Source organism: Nilaparvata lugens, chromosome 6 (assembly GCF_014356525.2).
Source record: "Nilaparvata lugens isolate BPH chromosome 6, ASM1435652v1, whole genome shotgun sequence".
In the NCBI taxonomy this organism is placed as follows: domain Eukaryota; kingdom Metazoa; phylum Arthropoda; class Insecta; order Hemiptera; family Delphacidae; genus Nilaparvata; species Nilaparvata lugens.
This window is the reverse complement of record NC_052509.1, coordinates 3,962,452-3,980,696: the sequence shown is the minus strand read 5'-3', so window position 1 is coordinate 3,980,696 and position 18,245 is coordinate 3,962,452. Positions and strand designations below refer to the sequence as shown.

The 18,245-nt window shown below is 31.3% G+C and overlaps 1 protein-coding gene across 4 annotated transcripts in view; it reads right to left on the bottom strand.

Annotated features, from left to right (window-relative positions):
- LOC111044490 (la-related protein Larp4B) overlaps positions 1-18,245 on the bottom strand; it is a 111,341-nt gene that overhangs the window by 51,047 nt on the left and 42,049 nt on the right. For all 4 annotated transcript variants that reach the window (XM_039429966.1, XM_039429963.1, XM_039429967.1 and 1 more), the window contains exon 2: positions 6,414-6,549. In XM_039429966.1, coding sequence (XP_039285900.1) covers positions 6,414-6,549 — 136 coding nt within the window. The remainder of the gene's footprint in view (positions 1-6,413; positions 6,550-18,245) is intronic.

Genomic DNA, 18,245 nt, shown 5'->3' with positions numbered 1-18,245 from the left:
GTTGAATGAAAGCTCCACCGAATGAAAAATAAGTGGAATTCAATACCTGGCACTTTTTCAATGCTACAAATTAATTTAATATTATGATGCTATAAAAAATAGCTGATTTTTCAATAATAATTTCTTCCTCAACTGGATATTCTGTTTGATACATACAGAGTAAAATCGGGTAGCATAGATGTAAGAAAAAAGGTAACAGCACATCATACAAAACAGCAACAATTAAAACTAAATCATCAATGCCGAATGATTAAATTTATATGATATATCATACACATGATATAACAAAAATATGTGTCTTATATGAGTTGTATGTGTGAACCATAATTTTTAAATTCTTCATAACTTAGTATTTAATTGCATTGCTATAAATAGTGTATCTATCTTTTTAGTTTTACTAATTTTTTGTCATTAATTATAACTGGCTGTTTCTGCAGCCAATTATTTGTTTTCTTTCTATAATAACGACATTTATTCATATCATATTTTTAATCTGTATTTTTCTCAAATTTAGTTTAATATAATATTAATTTTCATAATTTAGTTTATCGATTTTGAATTCAGCGAATTACGCCAGGCCCTCACAAACACAGGCTTAAGCCTACATGTGAGTCTCTCACAACGTAAGGGTATATATAAATGTACTGTATTATTTTTGTGAATTGTGAGAATAAATTGATTTGATTTGATATACGCTGAATGAAAAATGACAGTGGCTTAGTGTGCAAAATTGATTGATATTTTAATAAATTATACGTTCGTTCTCATTTACTCCTTTCTATCATAGCCTATCCCTTGTAAAAATTACAATTACGAATGCTGCGATTATGAATTATTGTAATGCAATGCTATGGTTACATACAAATTATTATTATTATTTATAATAATATAATGCTTAAGGCTGTGCAAAGGCTAAAAATAAACTTTCTACTGGTGATATTTTTTGAAGTTTTTCGATTTGTATATCATAAAGCTATCAAAATGAAAAATTTTTCTCAGGAAACATTTTTTTCGATCATTACTATCTGAGATATGTGCGCCTAAAGTTTAAATTTTTGGGACAGAACATTTCAAATTAAGTAAGAGTTAAATCCATGACATTTAGAGGATAAATTCTTCATGGTATTGTTGATCCAGTAAAACAAAATGTTTTTGGAAATATCAATTTTTGAGAAAGTTATTCAATTTACCAAAAATGACCGAAAATAGCTCAACTAAAAGTTATTTTTGTCATTTTTAGTAAATTGAATAACTTTCAAAAAAATTTATATTTTCATAAAATTTCTGTTTTATTAGATCAACAATACCATGAAGAATCTATCCTTAAAATCTCATGGATTTATTTCTTACCGAACTAGAAATGTTCTGTCCCAAAAATTTAAACTCTAGGTGCTCATATCTCAAAAAGTAATGATTAGAAAAAAATGTTTTCCTGAGAAAACTTTTCCATTTTGATAGCTTGTTAGTATACAAATCGAAAAACTTTGAAAAATATCACCAGTTGAAACTTTATTTTTAGCCTTTGCACTGCCTTACTATGTAATGTTCAACACTGCACAAAATTGAACTCAAAAGGGTTACATTATAAACTATTTTACCTCAATATTCTAATTCAAATATAATACAATTTTTGAGATGGACTGCTTCATTAATTTCTTCCCATATTCTTAGGACTATTCTGTATTTTATGTCATCCTATTATTCCTCTCCTTTGTAGTCAAGGTAATAACATTGTTGAGGGTTGTGTGTAAGAGAGGGCCGGCTGCGCCCCAACTTCTACCTCCTCAGCAAAGAAAGGCTATTCAATCCTATTCTAAATATTAGTATATTGTCACCTCCATCGAACAATAAATTTCTTCTTCCATTTTCATAACCATATCATCCAGCATCTCTTCTACCTCTAACTCTACCATCTTTCTCTATTCTCTACCTCACCATCTATCTCTATCCTCTATCTCTATCCTATACCTCCACTTCTACCTCTACCCTCTACCTCTTCCACCACCCGCTTCCTCTGCCTTCTATACTGTAACATCAGAACTAAATCCGCCGATCTTTCCCTTCTTCTATCACCCAATGATAGCTGCAATTCTATTCTGCCATCTCATATCCCTCAATTTTTATCTCCAAAGCCTCTTTTCGCTCCACCAAAGAGCATTTCTCCAACAAAAGAAGCAAACAGCAGATATTCATGTAATCCAATATGCAGACACTATTGTGTGTAATATCACTTCCTTTCAGGTACAAATTTGTACTAGATGAGCCGAAGGTACTCTATTGCTGTAGTACTCTATTGCCGTAGGCACTCTATTCACTTTGTGCTCTGAGTGTAGAGAGCAAATTGTACAATAATCAGACATGAGTGCTCTTCAATGAAGTTCACGTTCCTTCTATTGGTTTGATTCCAATTTGATTGGTTTGATTCCCGGCTAGTTCTGACATTTACACCGATATCGCTAACATCTACTTTTCACTGGTCAACTACGAAAAATTGTAGCTAAATATGTAGAAATACCCTCAGCCTTTTCCAAACATGTTTCCCTCATAATGTGTTGGTACATGATAAACCACCTATAGTTATTTTGAGCATATAATTCTAATAAGTTGATAATCAGTGGTTATTCAACGTGACTGGACTTATAATCAAGTGCACTTATTATGAACCCTTTGTCAAATTTGACAAATCAGAACTTATGTAAATAAGGCTTAATAAAACAAACTTTTTGAAAACTGTGAATAAGGCTTATTAAAAAATTTAAATCGTCAATTGATATGAAAAATGAAGACTGGTATAAATCTATTTTGAAGCTCATTATTTGCTAAAGAGAGTGCTGTGTGTTGTGTGAGAGTGCACACTCCTAGTGTGCTGTGGCTTTTTTCCTATATTACAGGACTTCTAGATTTCTCATGAAGCTGATAAAGCCAACTCACTATCCAAGCCTTATCAAAAGACCAAGTCCATTTATTATGCATATTTCTTTCAGACATGACAATATTTTAGGTCCACTATACTGTTCTCAGAGAAAAGTTCAGAACGAATATTGGATGATTTTAAGTAAATGAAGAGTTGAAAAAAAGCGTCTGGTGTGTAAAACTCATAAACCTGATTTACTGTCCTTTACATTGTTGTAGCTATATTAAGATACATAGTGAACTTTCAATAAATGTTCATTTTCCAAATGTTATATACATATTTTTCCATAAGACTGTTTCCACAAATGAAATTGCAGAGAAAATGAAGGAATAATAAGATTACAACATAATGAGTAACTTTTAGTATACTTTTAAACACAAGAATGTGTCTAGTAAGTGGTATCCTATTTCTATACAATTAATGATAATATTTTTCCTTTTTATTACAAGACTTCTACATTCCCCTTACCTCAACTTCATTGATTCTTCTATGATGACAAGATTTCTTATTTTTCCATGAAACAATTGAACATTGTCATTATGTGATGCCGTAAATTTGCTAAATCGAGCTCTTCCTAATGAATCACTAAAATTTTGTAAAAAATATCACGATTTTATTAAAAAATTACATACATGATTCAACACTATAGATGTCATTCAACATTCTAGTGTTCCATTATGGATAAATACCATTAGATCTTACCAGTACCGGTATCTGAACTCTTCCTTCTCAAATAATAAGTTAATACTTACTGCTTTATCAAAGAACAAATACATTGAAAATTGGAATAAGGTTGAAATATTTGTAGCTTAAATCGAATAGAGTTGAATAAATAGGTTCAGTGTGAGAATCTTCTCCTTATACTTTGTAATACTCCAATACAGTACTTCCACATATTCCATAGAAGCACAGACAGTAAACGTACAGCACCCACTTTTTCACTACCATTGGAAGGTAGCCATGTTAGTCAACCTAAATACATTTTTTCTACATATTTTTTCAAAAACTACAAATAAAACTTCGCTCTTGGAAAGCAACTTGCAGAGAAGTGTCCAGAAAGGTTGCAAACTATATCATAGGCAGAGTTTATTAGTTTATTAGGCTAGAGGAATGCCTGCTTTTAAGAAGATAATTGATGTACAGTCTTAGTCTAAAAAGATTGTTCCTTACCTTAGAATTTTTTCCATTTGGAGAGCTTGATAGTATATCCAAGTCAAAATATTTTGAAAACTTTTACCTCTACAAAAGTTTCCAAAAATGTGGTGCACAGCCTTAACATTAGTTTCAGGAGTACTTTTCTATATAGTGTTTAAAATACTTTCTGCTATGTGATATAGAGTATTTAGTGAGAAAATGATCATAATATGTGAATTCCAAATTCTTTATATTTTTTAGAACTTCTACATTCTCACTGATATTTTTTTAGGATTTCCAAGATGTTCCTATTATTGAAGGACTTATACACTTTTTATATAATTATTTTTATAATGAGCGATTTTTTTAGTAATCATTAAAGTTACCTTTTACTTGTAATGAATGCATTCAATACACTCTTTCTTCTTGAATGTATCAAATAGAATACTATTCAAGAATAGTTATTTGTGCAACTAGTGCGCAAAGTGACAGTTTGCTGCACCGAAAGAAACGTTTACGCCCGAGCCGTAGGCGAGGGCGGAATGGTTTCTTGAGTGCAGCAGAGGAACTTTGCGCACGTATTTCACATTAAGTTTTTCCTACAGTTAGCATTGAATATGAAAAGTGGGTAATTATGGGTAAAATTGCCTGAATAATGTAGTAGTGTTTGAATGGCGGGGGGCAGCTGTGTGGTGTGTGCTGTGGTGGCACTGTGCTGTCGCTTTCCTTGGTTATAATATAATATAATGAATAATAATTAGCGCGTTGTGCTTCGTTGCACGTCTGCTCACTATAGCAGCCACAGCAGTCACTGTTACCAACTTCATTTTGATTTTGCTGCACTGTTGCTCCATATAACCTACTAAGTATTTTGCGTTGCCATGTTGCAAATCTGGAGTGCAGAAAAATTTTTCCCGCACTAGAGCGGAAAAGTGATTCTTTGCGTTCTGTAATCAGTGCAGCAATGGACACTTTTCAACGTAACTGTAGGAAAAATACTTAGTAGGTTATATGGAGCAACAGTGCAGTAAAATCAAAATGAATTGGTAACAGTGACTGCTGTGGCTGCTATAGTGAGCAGAGGTGCAACCAAGCACAACGCGCTAATTATTAATTATATATTATAATCAACGACAACGAGGACTTTAGGATTTTAGGATTAAGGTTTTTATCAATAATAAAATTACACAGAAAAACATTTGATGCATTTCAGGCAATTTTACCCATAATTACCCACTTTTCATATTCAATGGTAACTGTAGGAAAAACTTAATGTGAAATACGTGCGCAAAGCTCCTCTGCTGCACTCAAGAAACCATTCCACACAAGTAAACGTTTCTTTCGGTGCAGCAAACTGTCACTTTGCGCACTAATTGCACAAATAACTATTTAAAACTTCCCCTAATATATCTTGGGATTACTAAATGTTTTCTAAGCATCTTAGCTTCACTCACATGGGCTACTTTTTAACAAATTAATAAAAACAATACAACTTGAAAATGACCCAAGCTAGTTAGGGTTGAAACTAGTTGTTGAGCTATTTTAAAGTTTTTTTTTTAATAAAGGGTACTACAAGATTTCTATATTGTTTTTATTAAATTTTTCTATATGACAGGACTTCTCAATATTATAAAACTATAAAACCGATTTGATTTTAATGTTATGGCTGAATTATAATAAGGAATTTAGTAGCACTTTTCATATACATTTCAAATGAGAAAGTACAATATATTCGAATTAAAATATATTTTCATTCTCAAAAAACAAATAAATACATAAAACCAAATAAATATTATATTAGGCTACAATTGAAAAACATCATAGTATAAACACATCTGAATATGATTCATGAGTTGTAAAATCGCTCTTGGTTGTGCGGAACCCACCTAAAACTGTACGTCCATTCATCTCTCATTATCATCCGCCTCATTACCCACGCACAAGCCTAGAGCTCATGTGGGCTCCACCCTCAGCAAAGAAACAACAATAATACTCGATCCTCAGGCCTCAGTTGGAACATTTTCAACATTGTAGCCTATTTACAAAAATGAAGTTGCAGTGAATAGATAGATAGATTGATACATGACTTTTATTTACACTTTACAATTAAAGTGATGTGGGCGAAGTAGGGTAGAAAAAACAAAGTTTGTTGAGCTCACCTAAATCTGTAGGTCCATTCATCTCTCTCTATCATCCACCTTATTACCCACGCACAAGCCTAGAGCTCATGTGGGGATCACCCTCAGCAAAAGAAAACAACAATAATACTCGATTCTCAGCTAGAAAATTCTCAACATTATTTTTACAAGTGAAGTTGCAGTAAATAGGGTAGAAAGGGTGCAAAAACAGGGTTTGTTGAGCTCACCATCAGTTAGAGGAATGGCCGTTCCAAGAGAAGCCGCCTCCCAGTCTTCAAGCTCGTCTTCATCTTCGGTCTTCACTTTGGTTTGAAAGCTGTCCGCGTCTGGATTCAAATTCGGAATGGTGCCAGTTGGCGTGACCTTCAAATCAAAATAAAAAACAAAGATACTTTATTACTTCACTGTTAATTTTACGAGTTTTACACGGTAATAACTGCTTCAAATTAACGACTGAAATCTAAAATCAACAGGAGGAACATTGCAGGTACTGCTTAGCTTCCTAACAAGTTTTTTCTCAACAGAAATACAACTGATAAAAATGATAATCTTTATAGTTTTTGGTCTCTCGTCTTTGTGACAGGATTTTCTGCATGAATTCAATATTAAAACAATTGATAGGTAGGCCTACGATACCGTTCTCAAAATAGTTTTCTGGTTTTTGTGGCAGGATTTTCTACAAAAATGCAATTTCAATTGATAGGTGGATCAACGATACTCAAAATAATTTCCTGAGTTTCTGATCCTATTCTTGAAATTGACTTGAAAGACTTGGAAGTTTAACACTTTTTCGGTATGGAAAACAAGTGGTTGCTACAATATTAAACTCTTCTTACACCTTACACATTATAGATGGGATGATTTATAAGTGGGATTTGAAGACTCACAACATATATTGGAATTGTAACAATCACCGCACTTATTTTGAGTGAGAAATAAGAATCTTTACCCCTTTATAGATTCGAATAATTAGTTATAGCTATTATTTAATTATAGTACATACTTAATTATAGTAACTATAATTATCATCATCACATTTCTTATTTCAAGTCAAGTGGATATATCCTTATTCAATTGGAATCTTTAGAAAAAGGAGAAACAGCTTGATGCTCGAGGTTGTGACAGTATCAATCTCTTTCAAAAAATATTCCAAGTGAATAAATTATAATAATTTAACTTCTTTCAAATAAGAAATGTGACAGTAATTTCAAGTACCATCCCTGTTTATTCTATTCTTTTTTCTTATTTCAATAGCATAGAATATTCTTGGATAATTTTGGGCTGTGCCTGTTGGTCCTTCCCCAATAACGCATTGCCTCTTACATTCTTTAAAAGGGAATTGAAAACTATACTGAAAGCTAAAAGTTCATATAACATACAAGAGTTTTATGTAATTGACTGGACCAAATATTTGTAGGCTAATATCATTTGTATGTATTAATTGTATCATGTTTTATCTAGTACCTATTGTTGACGTTTGTCAATACATTGTTAACAATGACTATGATAATAAAGATTCTTATTCTTAATTATTTTAATGATATATGTTTTGGGTATCATTGATTAAATAAATAGATCATAAAAGTGAGAAATAATACTTTTTCTTATTTTGCAAGTATAAGAACATTTTGGATAATGACAGCTTGAATTTTAAAGTAAGAAATAAGTGGCTTTTTACAGCTTCAACAGTTTCAAGTTGTTTTATCAAATACGATACCACCTTCACTACCACACCAGAAAGTTTCTCTCAAGCTATTGAAATATTTTCCAAAGGGGAATTTCTCTCCATAATATTAATCTCCGGGGGCTAATAATAGTCTCTGTACTAATAAGTCTTCATACTATTAGATTATCATACTGATGATCCACTGAGCTTGAAGTCTTACTCCTTCAGAGAACAAAATATTCTGAATAGTTTTTGTATATTATGTTGTGTGTTACTTTTAAATTTTAGTTTGCACCATACATCATATACCTAGATTACTACCGTTATTTAGAAAATAGTATTGTACAGAAACCATTCTCTGTCCTTGCTCCTCTTGTTGAAGAAACACTGGAGATGTTATGAAAAAATGTGAATCTTATTTTGACTTTTACCAATTGATCTGAATCACCTCGTCTTCTCAGCATAGAACAAGCAATTAGTGTTAAAGTTTATTTCGGTTGGTGCAGACTGGAAACTATGAATACAAAGATCGTCATAGTGTATAATTATATTGTCTTTTTTCTTTAGGGCTACTTTTGATATATAAATAGAAATATAAATCAAGTCAATATTTCGACTTGAAAATGGCATTAATGTCCGAAACATGTTGTGATAAAATAATTTAAAAGGGTACTGACATTTATATTTTTATTTGTATAATTATAATTTTTCATTTATCTTATAGACACAAATTGTTCAAATTTGGAACACCAGATTGATCTAATATTGACTCCTTCGCCTGTACTTATATATAAGAACCCATAAGAAGCATTTATCAATATCAACATAATAAGTCATTCAAATATTCAATAATACAAAAAATATCTCTAGCCTCACTTGAACACAAATCAAAAAATAGACTAGAAACGCTAGTTCCAACGAGACTGGAAGCCTGAAGTAGCACCAAATAATATTAAGTTTTTGCAAAACTAGAAAAAACTTTCTCATTTAAAATATAAACAGCAGACCTATTTTAATAAGAACTCATGTAACTCATTTAATATATTACCAATATATTTTATTTTGTATTGATTGTGAGAAGTCCTAACTATACTACAGTATTAATTTTATTTGAATTTAAAAAGAAAAAACGAGAATTTTAAGAAGAATGCTAATAAGGTGTTGATTATTATAATTTTTATAGGCCTAATTCTAAGCTGAATATGGTGGAGACAATTCCAATTCTTGAGAACTCACAAAAGAGCTTATATCTTGCTTAATTTCCAAGTTCACTGTTTAGCAATTCCACAGCAATTTCATGTACGTTTACTGTGAAATGCTTTTTCTTCTTAGATTGATTGTTTGTCATGTGTCATTCTTAATATATTTGACATACTATTATTAGTATCATATACTATTAGAGTAAACTTCTAGGTAATCATTATTTTTTTATTTTTTAATAAATTTAAAATAAAAAACACTCACATTCTTTGGTGTGGCGACGACAGTTCTGTTTGGCTTGAAAATGGGCAACACCAGCACGAAACGGTCGTCGCCACACCAAAGAAATGTGAGTGTTTTCTCTACTTTAAAGTTATATAAAAATACATTAATACCTACCTAATAATATAAGTGAAAACAAGATGGATAACCAACAACTAATTTCTATGTAAAATTTCAATCTAATACTTTTTAAATTAATTCTATTATTATTTTGTCTTCAGTGTAATTTTCTCAATCTCTTAACTCTCCAATCTCTACATATTCAAGTATTTCCAGTGTGAGTACAATCAATCAATAATCCTTTATTGTCATGAAACACAAAGTGTTGTAACAAACGTCAAAATACAATAAAATTAAAAACAGTCGAAATATTTTTATATTAATAATAATATAGTCAAAATAATATTTTTGTAAAAAAAATTTACAACAAAATTGGCAAATAGTAATAAACAGCAGCAATTGATAAATAGCAGGTATTAAAACGGGATCCAACACAAGTCACAACAAAGCTGTTACGGTTAAACAGATGAACACTGAAGCTATTCAAAAAATTCTCCAACAGAATAAAGACATCTTTCTGTAAGTAAGCCTTCTATCTATGTGTGACTTGAATAGTGAGGTACTCAACAGTCTTACTTCAGGGGCAAGCTCATTGAATAACTTAATGGACATGTTTCTCCAATTCCTATGGGTACTCGCATATTCTGAGATTTAACCTTCCTCTGGTTTGATAATTATGTATGTCACCATTTCGACTATATTCAATAAGGTTTTTTTCATGTACATCAGACAGGTAAAAACATATAAAGATGGGAGAGTCAAGACGCCTAGTTTACGAAAAAGTGGCCTACATGTTGCTAGAGGTGGTGCCTGACAAATTATATACAGTGTACCTATATTCACTTTTTAGCTTGAAAATTATACTAGTACAATATTTTTTGAAAGAAACCCTCATTTATTCCAACCACAGAGATAAATCTAAACAGTGCCACAAACCCTGACAGCTTGTCACCTAATCTGAGGGCTGCAGAAAGGTGAATAATCCATTGAAGAGATACACTGAAGTTGCCCCTAAAGCCTCTAACGTGAGTTGAACGTTTGACCTTAGGCAGTATTGTCTCTTTTCAAGGGCCACCAAAGGCTGAGAGGTCTGTTTGATTTCAGTGAAAGATTCACTTCAGACTGTCAGGATTTGTTGAATGGGAAGCAATGCAAGTTAGGTGTAAGGAATGCTGACAGTGTGAGAGGATGATGGTCTTTTCTCAGATATCTATTTGATGCTACTTTTCCCCCTACTCCACCCTCCCCTCTTCCTCATCACCCCCGCCACCAAGCAAAGGGATTCAATCTTATGAGATAAAGGTCAGCTCTGATAAATTCAGTTTGCTATGCGTGGGGGTCTTTATACTGAGTGATCAAATCTCCTGTGAAATATTTGCATACCCTAAATTTAGACTCAAAATTAATAAAAAACAAACAACAATAAAATACAAGTTGAGTGAAGTTGTATATAGGTTATTGTTTCAAGTAGAGTTTTCTCAAAAATTGAATTTGATAAGTTCTGTTGAGTTGTATTGGCTGGATAAATTTTTTTCTTCAATGCTGTTTTCAATCACGAACTGCTTTTTATTGAATCACTTTTTGATATTAAAAAGAACGACTAGTAGTAGACATTTTTTACAATAAATGAATTAATCACTCTCACTGTGACAACGAAATCTTTCGGCAGGTTCGCCATCTTCCTGCTTGTACTCATAGACGAGTAGAAGGATATGATGGACAATTTTAGTGTGCTGTTAATGGTGTCTATTCAGTTTGTTATGGCTGAGAAGGTAATCAAGGAGGATGTGGGATTTGAAGTTGGTTTGTTCGTTTAATATACATTGTCTATTGATTTTAAATTGGGAGTACCTATATTTCAAATTGTTCTATTGAGTCTTGTTTTGGTCCTTTGTTTTTTATGTGTATGATTTGTAGGTCGGTATTTATGTTTGTGTGATTGTGGTTTTTTGTATTAATAGGTGGTCGGCAAATGCAGATTCTCTGTTTATTTTTTGTCGAATTTTTGGCGGTTTATAGAGTTGTATTAAGTACTCTTCAATGTTTCATTCCATCACGAACTGCTAGTTAATAATCACTTTTTCCTACAGTTACGTTGAAAAGTGGCCATTGCTGCACTGATTACAGAACGCAAAGAATCACTTTTCCGCTCTAGTGCGGGAAAAATTTTTCTGCACTCCAGATTTGCAACATGGCAACGCAAAATACTTAGTAGGTTATATGGAGCAACAGTACAGCAAAATCAAAATGAAGTTGGTAACAGTGACTGGGCTGCTATAGTGAGCAGAGGTGCAACCAAGCACAACGCGCTAATTATTAGTATTAGATATTATAACCAAGGACAACATTTTTATTCAATTTGACAATAAATTAAGGTTTTTATCAATAATAAAATTACACAGAAAAACATTTTATGCATTTCAGGCAATTTTACCCATAATTACCCACTTTTCATATTCAATGGTAACTGTAGGAAAAACTTAATGTGAAATACGTGCGCAAAGTTCCTCTGCTGCACTCAACAAACCATTCCGCCCTCGCCTACGGCTCGGGCGTAAACGTTTCTTTCGGTGCAGCAAACTGTCACTTTGCGCACTAGTTGCACAAATAACTATTGAATACTTACGACATATAGCAGTCTGATGTTTATGAATAAAAGCTATTAGCTTCTACTCACATTTGTGGAGCGCTTTCGGACACTAGGCCCTTCCTCAACACAGGAGTGTTGAGAAGAAGCTATAGTCAGGTCCACGTTATAATGACAGTATTTGATTAACTTTGATGTTGCTATCCTTGTCTATCATTCGAAAAAGAAGGTCCTTCTCTAGCTTTCCCGCAACGATGCCAAATCTGTTTTTGACAATGTAGAAATATAATTTATTAAGGCAGAGAACAGGCAGCGCTGTTCTTCTATCTTTATTCACCTGCCATTATAGCGTGAACCTCACCTTAGTAGAAGCTGAGTTGAAGCGAGTCCTAGTAGATTTTATTGATAAAAATCAGACTGCCATGTCGTAGTTTAAGTATCCAAAAGTGATTGTTTCAAGTTTTGTTTCCTGTTTTCGAGGAACTGACTTTATCAATTCAATTCCAATAATTCTTTATTGTCATATACAGTGCACCAGAATAAATCGATAAATGTTTTCAAGCTATAGGAATATAAATCAATTTACAAAAATATATTGCATTATCGACCAAGAATATTATTGCTAAGCCATACAAAGTTTGCAAGTTTTGTAAAACATATGTAAAGCTTGTAATTCCGTTATACAAAATTCCGAGCTAACGGTCAACGACTGCATCGCAAACATGCCATCATCAGGAATCAGAACCCTGAGGATATCCCGAAGAAGATAATACATTCCTCATTGAGAAAAATTAAATAATATTCATGTTCCCTATATTGTTTTGAGCTGAGTTGAACTGGCTTGTGTTGAATTCATCATATTGTACCGTAGCATTGCAATTTCAAGTGTGTTGTGTTGAGTGAATAAGTCGAGTAGTATATGTGTTGTATTAAGATGTGTCAATCTATCAAGTTGTTTTGCTGAATTCATTTTAATTAATTCGTATTGTGTTGCATTCTGTTGATTCAATCAGTTGTATTGTTAAAGAGTGAATTGAATAGTATGGAGTTTTTTCCCATAATATTGTACCCAGAGACAAATTTGTACCAGAGACAAATGATTGTTACAAGTATAAGTACAAGTTACTTTGTATAAACATCTTCAACTCTATGATTGTACTAGATTGTGCTGTGATAAGTTGATTTGCATTTTATCGAGTATTTTGAAACGTGTTACTTTGATTTGTGTGTGTGTTCAAATCGAATAAAAATTGTTTATTCATCCTTAATGATAATAGCACAAGATAAAAACTTGGAAACTAGAATTACATTACAATAATAGTACACATAGTATAATAATATACATTATAATGTGCAATATAGTATACATTTTATCAAAATTTTTGAAGAGAAATAGTACAGACTCAGCCTAGTTTTTCCTCCAATTTCATAACTGTATTATGATTATAGTGTTTTATACGATAAATGAATAAAGTACATAGTATTGAACTAAAAAATATAATGAAAATAAGGAAGGACCTCGCAAGGCTAAAAAACCTATGCGCAGAGGCCGAGAGTTTGAAAAAATCTGGATTTTAGGATAAAAGATAGAATAAATTAATTCAGTGGAAAAAAAATTAGGTACTAAATTTGGAAAGAAAGTCACTAAAATTAAAAAGAAACTAAAAACAAGGAGGAAAAAGGAAGAAGGAAAAGGGCGAGTAAGAAAGGACAGGAGAGAAGGCAGAAGAAGACCTAATAGAATTAAGTTGTTTTTTTTTCTCAAGATAAACATTGAAGAACATTGGCTTGGCTTTTGTAGCCACTATTTAAATTATAATGTCATTCGAAGCTAACCACTCATTTATATCTCTTGTTGGGGCTAATGTGGATGTTAAAATTTATTCATAATTTATTATTATCAAAGGGAAAACGAAACAACATTTTCATTTGATGTGGAAGACAAAAATATTTCATCATTATACTTTCATAAAATAATATATATTCTACTCATTGATTGAAAACTATTTGTTTTACTAGAGAGTAATCTAAACTTAAGTAGGTTTTTTTATTGAGAAATGTAGGCTACCCTTTTCTTTCCTTAACTATCCATTAACTTGAAACATATTCAAATTTTATAATGATTCCGAAATACTACAAAATTCCTATTAATTTGTGCCATTGCTGAGTAACCAATTTGAAAATTTCTGCTGGTATGAGTAATAAATACCAAATTTTAACTGGTCATTCTAATGACCAACATTTTCAAGGTCTTTCCAAATACAAGTCATTAGCTCAATCTGGAAAAACAAAGAGGGTGAAATTGAACAATGAGTGCGTGTGAGAGAGAAGCTGAGTAGGTGATGAGTGGGACAAGGAGTTATTTGATAAAATAGGAGAGAAAGAGTGAAACAATGAATATATAGGCTACAGTACGAGTGAAAAGAAGAGGATAAATTGGAGAGAGAATAGAAGAGTGAGTTGGAGAAACGATAGAAGCGAGATGGAATAAGTGGTAATTGGGAGTGCATGAAAATGAAATGGAAGGAAATACAGCACGCTTAATTGGGGAGGAACAGGAAAACCATTTTCTGGCAATAACGAGGTTATAATTTGGTATGTGATACGTATGAAAACACTGATTCATTACTGCAAAATGACTTAATTTTTTGAAATTTCAAGTCTAGGTTTTCAGTTACATGTCCTTTCAACATAATTTATATTCAAAACTAACAAATAGGCCCTATTACTTGGTAGAAAGAATCATAATGTAATCAAATCAAAAGAAAACTAATTTTTCGTTTGTTAAATTTTTCATCTAAAATGAAAATTATGAATTTCAAACACAGCATATACATTTATTCTCAACTCAACTCTAAGGTTATTCTCAACACAACTGTAAGGTTATTCTCAACTTCTTCCCTAAATTTTGTTTGGAGGGGCGGATTCAAGGATCCAAAAGTTCAAAGAGCCCCACATGTCAACCGGAGCTTATTATTGTGTGTTGTATAATATATCCCTCCATTAACTCATTATAACTCTTGCATAAAGGTCAATTTCAGTAATTGTAAGAAAATAATGAGTAAGCTATCCTTAAGTATCTGACTTCCTAAACAAATGATATGCTTGAATATTTATTAATATTCTGCATTGAAACAGCATAGAATATCATGAAACTGTACCTTTTAAAACTATTCCAACACAAACGTTTCATTGATTGGGGAATAGTTAATTGAAGAATCAAGCTTCAAGAATAGGCTATAGCTGCTTATCAATAATCATATTACATTATATTATATGAAATTTTAGTCATTGTTGATATAAATTGACTGTAGTAAACTGTAGGTACACTGTTAATTAGACATCAATAACTGATATTGCTTATGAAAATAAATCATTGATACTATTAGAATGGATAATGGAATGCAAATACAATTTTTATTACATGCCTTCATATGGGCGGAGTTAGGACTCCAGGTCCTCTCTCTCACACAATCCTAAACCTGTATAGTGATTTCTGTATTGTAGAATTTTTAGGTCCTATACTTTATTAATCTACATGCAGTTCTTTCTTCAACTTTCCAATCCTTCTACAATAGATGTTATTTTATTCTATCATTGCGTTATACATTTAAGGAGGCAATTTTTAGCGTTCTTTTCCAATACGGTGTAGTGGAGATCTCTACAGATAGCCTAGATAAATTCTATTCTATTTTTCTTTCTTTTCAGCATACCCCACCATGAAACCTGTTTTTGTATTTTATTAGAAATTTTGATTTTTTATGTTTTGAATTCTTTTATGTTATATTGTGTTGATTTGAATAAAATGATTGATTGATTGATTTCTCTTGTAAGCTTTCAAGTAAACTTGACTCATCAATGAATATTATTATGATCAAAATGCACGTAGAAAGTATTTTAGGTACCTTGATTATGACGATAGTCGTTGAACAGATGTAACTTTATGACGTGCTAATAGGCAGCAGGAATTAATAGCTACTGTAGGTAATAAACAGCTTGATACGGGTAAAATTCCTAACAAGAAGAGAATCACATAGATGTCCTTCAAAATAATATGTAATTCATTTAGAAAATTATTATGTATCATAATGTTTATGTGAATCAAATTATGATCTGAGTTGTCAGGCAAAAACTTGTAAATGTTTTATAACTTTAAACTTTGTTATTAATCATACAGAAATGAAATAAATACTCAAATGATAATAACTGTCCTTGAAGAAGTGAGTTTATGCCTGCAACATATTATAAATCTTCATCTATTATAGAAATTGATTTTGTGTTTTAAATATTTTTTTATCACTGTGAGAGAGTATATACATTAATCGCTCGAAAACTATATTCTATATTATACAGTTCTATTAAATATAGATATAACATATATTTTATATTAAATAAACAGTTCTATTATGGTACATAGAATTTCTAGCACCAATGTTTTCCTTTTAAACACGACAAAGAAAATAGAAAGGGTTTTATGTAATAAATCTTTCAAGTAGCTCTATTTAAATAAATGAGAAATATGAAAGAGCATACAAGGCCTGCTGTACGCTACAAGCACGCAGTTCGGTAGAAATAGTTGTAGGCCTGGCCTATAGAAAACAAAATGAAAAATAGTAGCCTACAATGAAAGACTACACAATAAAGATGAGTCACTAGTAGGGGTGACGGGGTTTGGCAATTAGAACACTAATAATATACAGGAAAATGTTGAAAATTATTATCAGAAAAAAGTATATGAATCATAGTAGGTACCTACCTACTACCTAGACTACAGTACCTAGTCTATTTTATTGAGAAAAATAGGCTATTAATAAGTCGAAAGTAAATTATTCATTCATTCTCTGATTTGAATACTGGTACAGTGATTAATAAATTTGAAAACTATTTTCATGTTGAAATTATAGCAAGAGATAAAGTTGATGAGAAAGCTTCTATCTTTATCTTTAAACTAGTTCTTGATGACGTCAAATAAGGACGCAAGTCACTTTTTCAAGAGAATTGAGAAATTCAAAGAATATAATTTGCAATTCACACTAAAAGGCTGTTGATTTAATTGTGATTCCCCTTATTGTCACATTAATAATGTAGGTGATGAATCTTAATTCATCATGTTTTCCTTAAAATACTGGAATATCTTAAAAAATTGATTTTTATGAGTTCTGATAAGTTATTCAGACTAATTGGATGATAGCTGCAATAAAGTTTATAAAATAAATCTTACAGTTACAGATCAAATCTTCAAACTGGAATATCAATCTATATAATTGATCTAACAGATCAAGCGAATGATCACCTCCTTATATATATAGATATAATTTTTATTCACAATGAACTTATTTCTAAGAGCATTTGAATATTATTAGTAGAATTAATGGTGATGTTGTGAAATCTCTCCATGATAAGAAAACAAAGAAATTGTCTTTGAGTTTTTAGTGAAATTTGACAATATCTTTTTTTTTTTATAATAAGAAAACAAAGATATTGTCTTTGAGTTTTTAGTGAAATTTGACAATATCTTTGTTTTTTTTATAATAAGAAAACAAAGATATTGTCTTTGAGTTTTTAGTGAAATTTGACAATATCTTTGTTTTTTATAATAAGAAAACAAAGATATTGTCTTTGAGTTTTTAGTGAAATTTGACAATATCTTTGTTTTCTTATTAACATTTGAATATTCTATTTTCTACCTTTCTTTATTGATTTATACAATAAGTACCGTACATCATTGAAAAGATTAAATAATTAAATTAAGTACATAATTTCTTATACCGTATTCGAAAGATGCTTACCGTACCTTATAGTGAGTTTTGAAATTATTATTTTAATTTTAAGTTCATGGATTGAATCCGAAATTTATTGACAGGATATGTGTAACAACTAATCTTGGAACCATATTTTAAAATGAAATGATTTCTCAGCCCCTCTGTTCCATCTATTAAGATTTCAAGCTAACAGCACATCCATCTTCTTTCACTTTCCTCTTAATGATATGATACTGTATTTAATGTAATTCCCTCCTGAAAAGGTCACTATGTCTTCCAGGACTTTTTTAGAAGTTCTATCTATTAATGATTTTTTCAACAAGTTGCTAAAATGCTCAACTAGATGTTTCCTCTAGTTGTCAGTATAACTAACTGTATATAAGTTGTCAGTATAAAAATATATTCCACCCAATTTATAGCCTCAAAAATGTGTATTACTTTTACAAGTATTCTATTTCAATTATTTTTTGAGTGTTTGATTTTCTTCTACATTCTCCGTGTT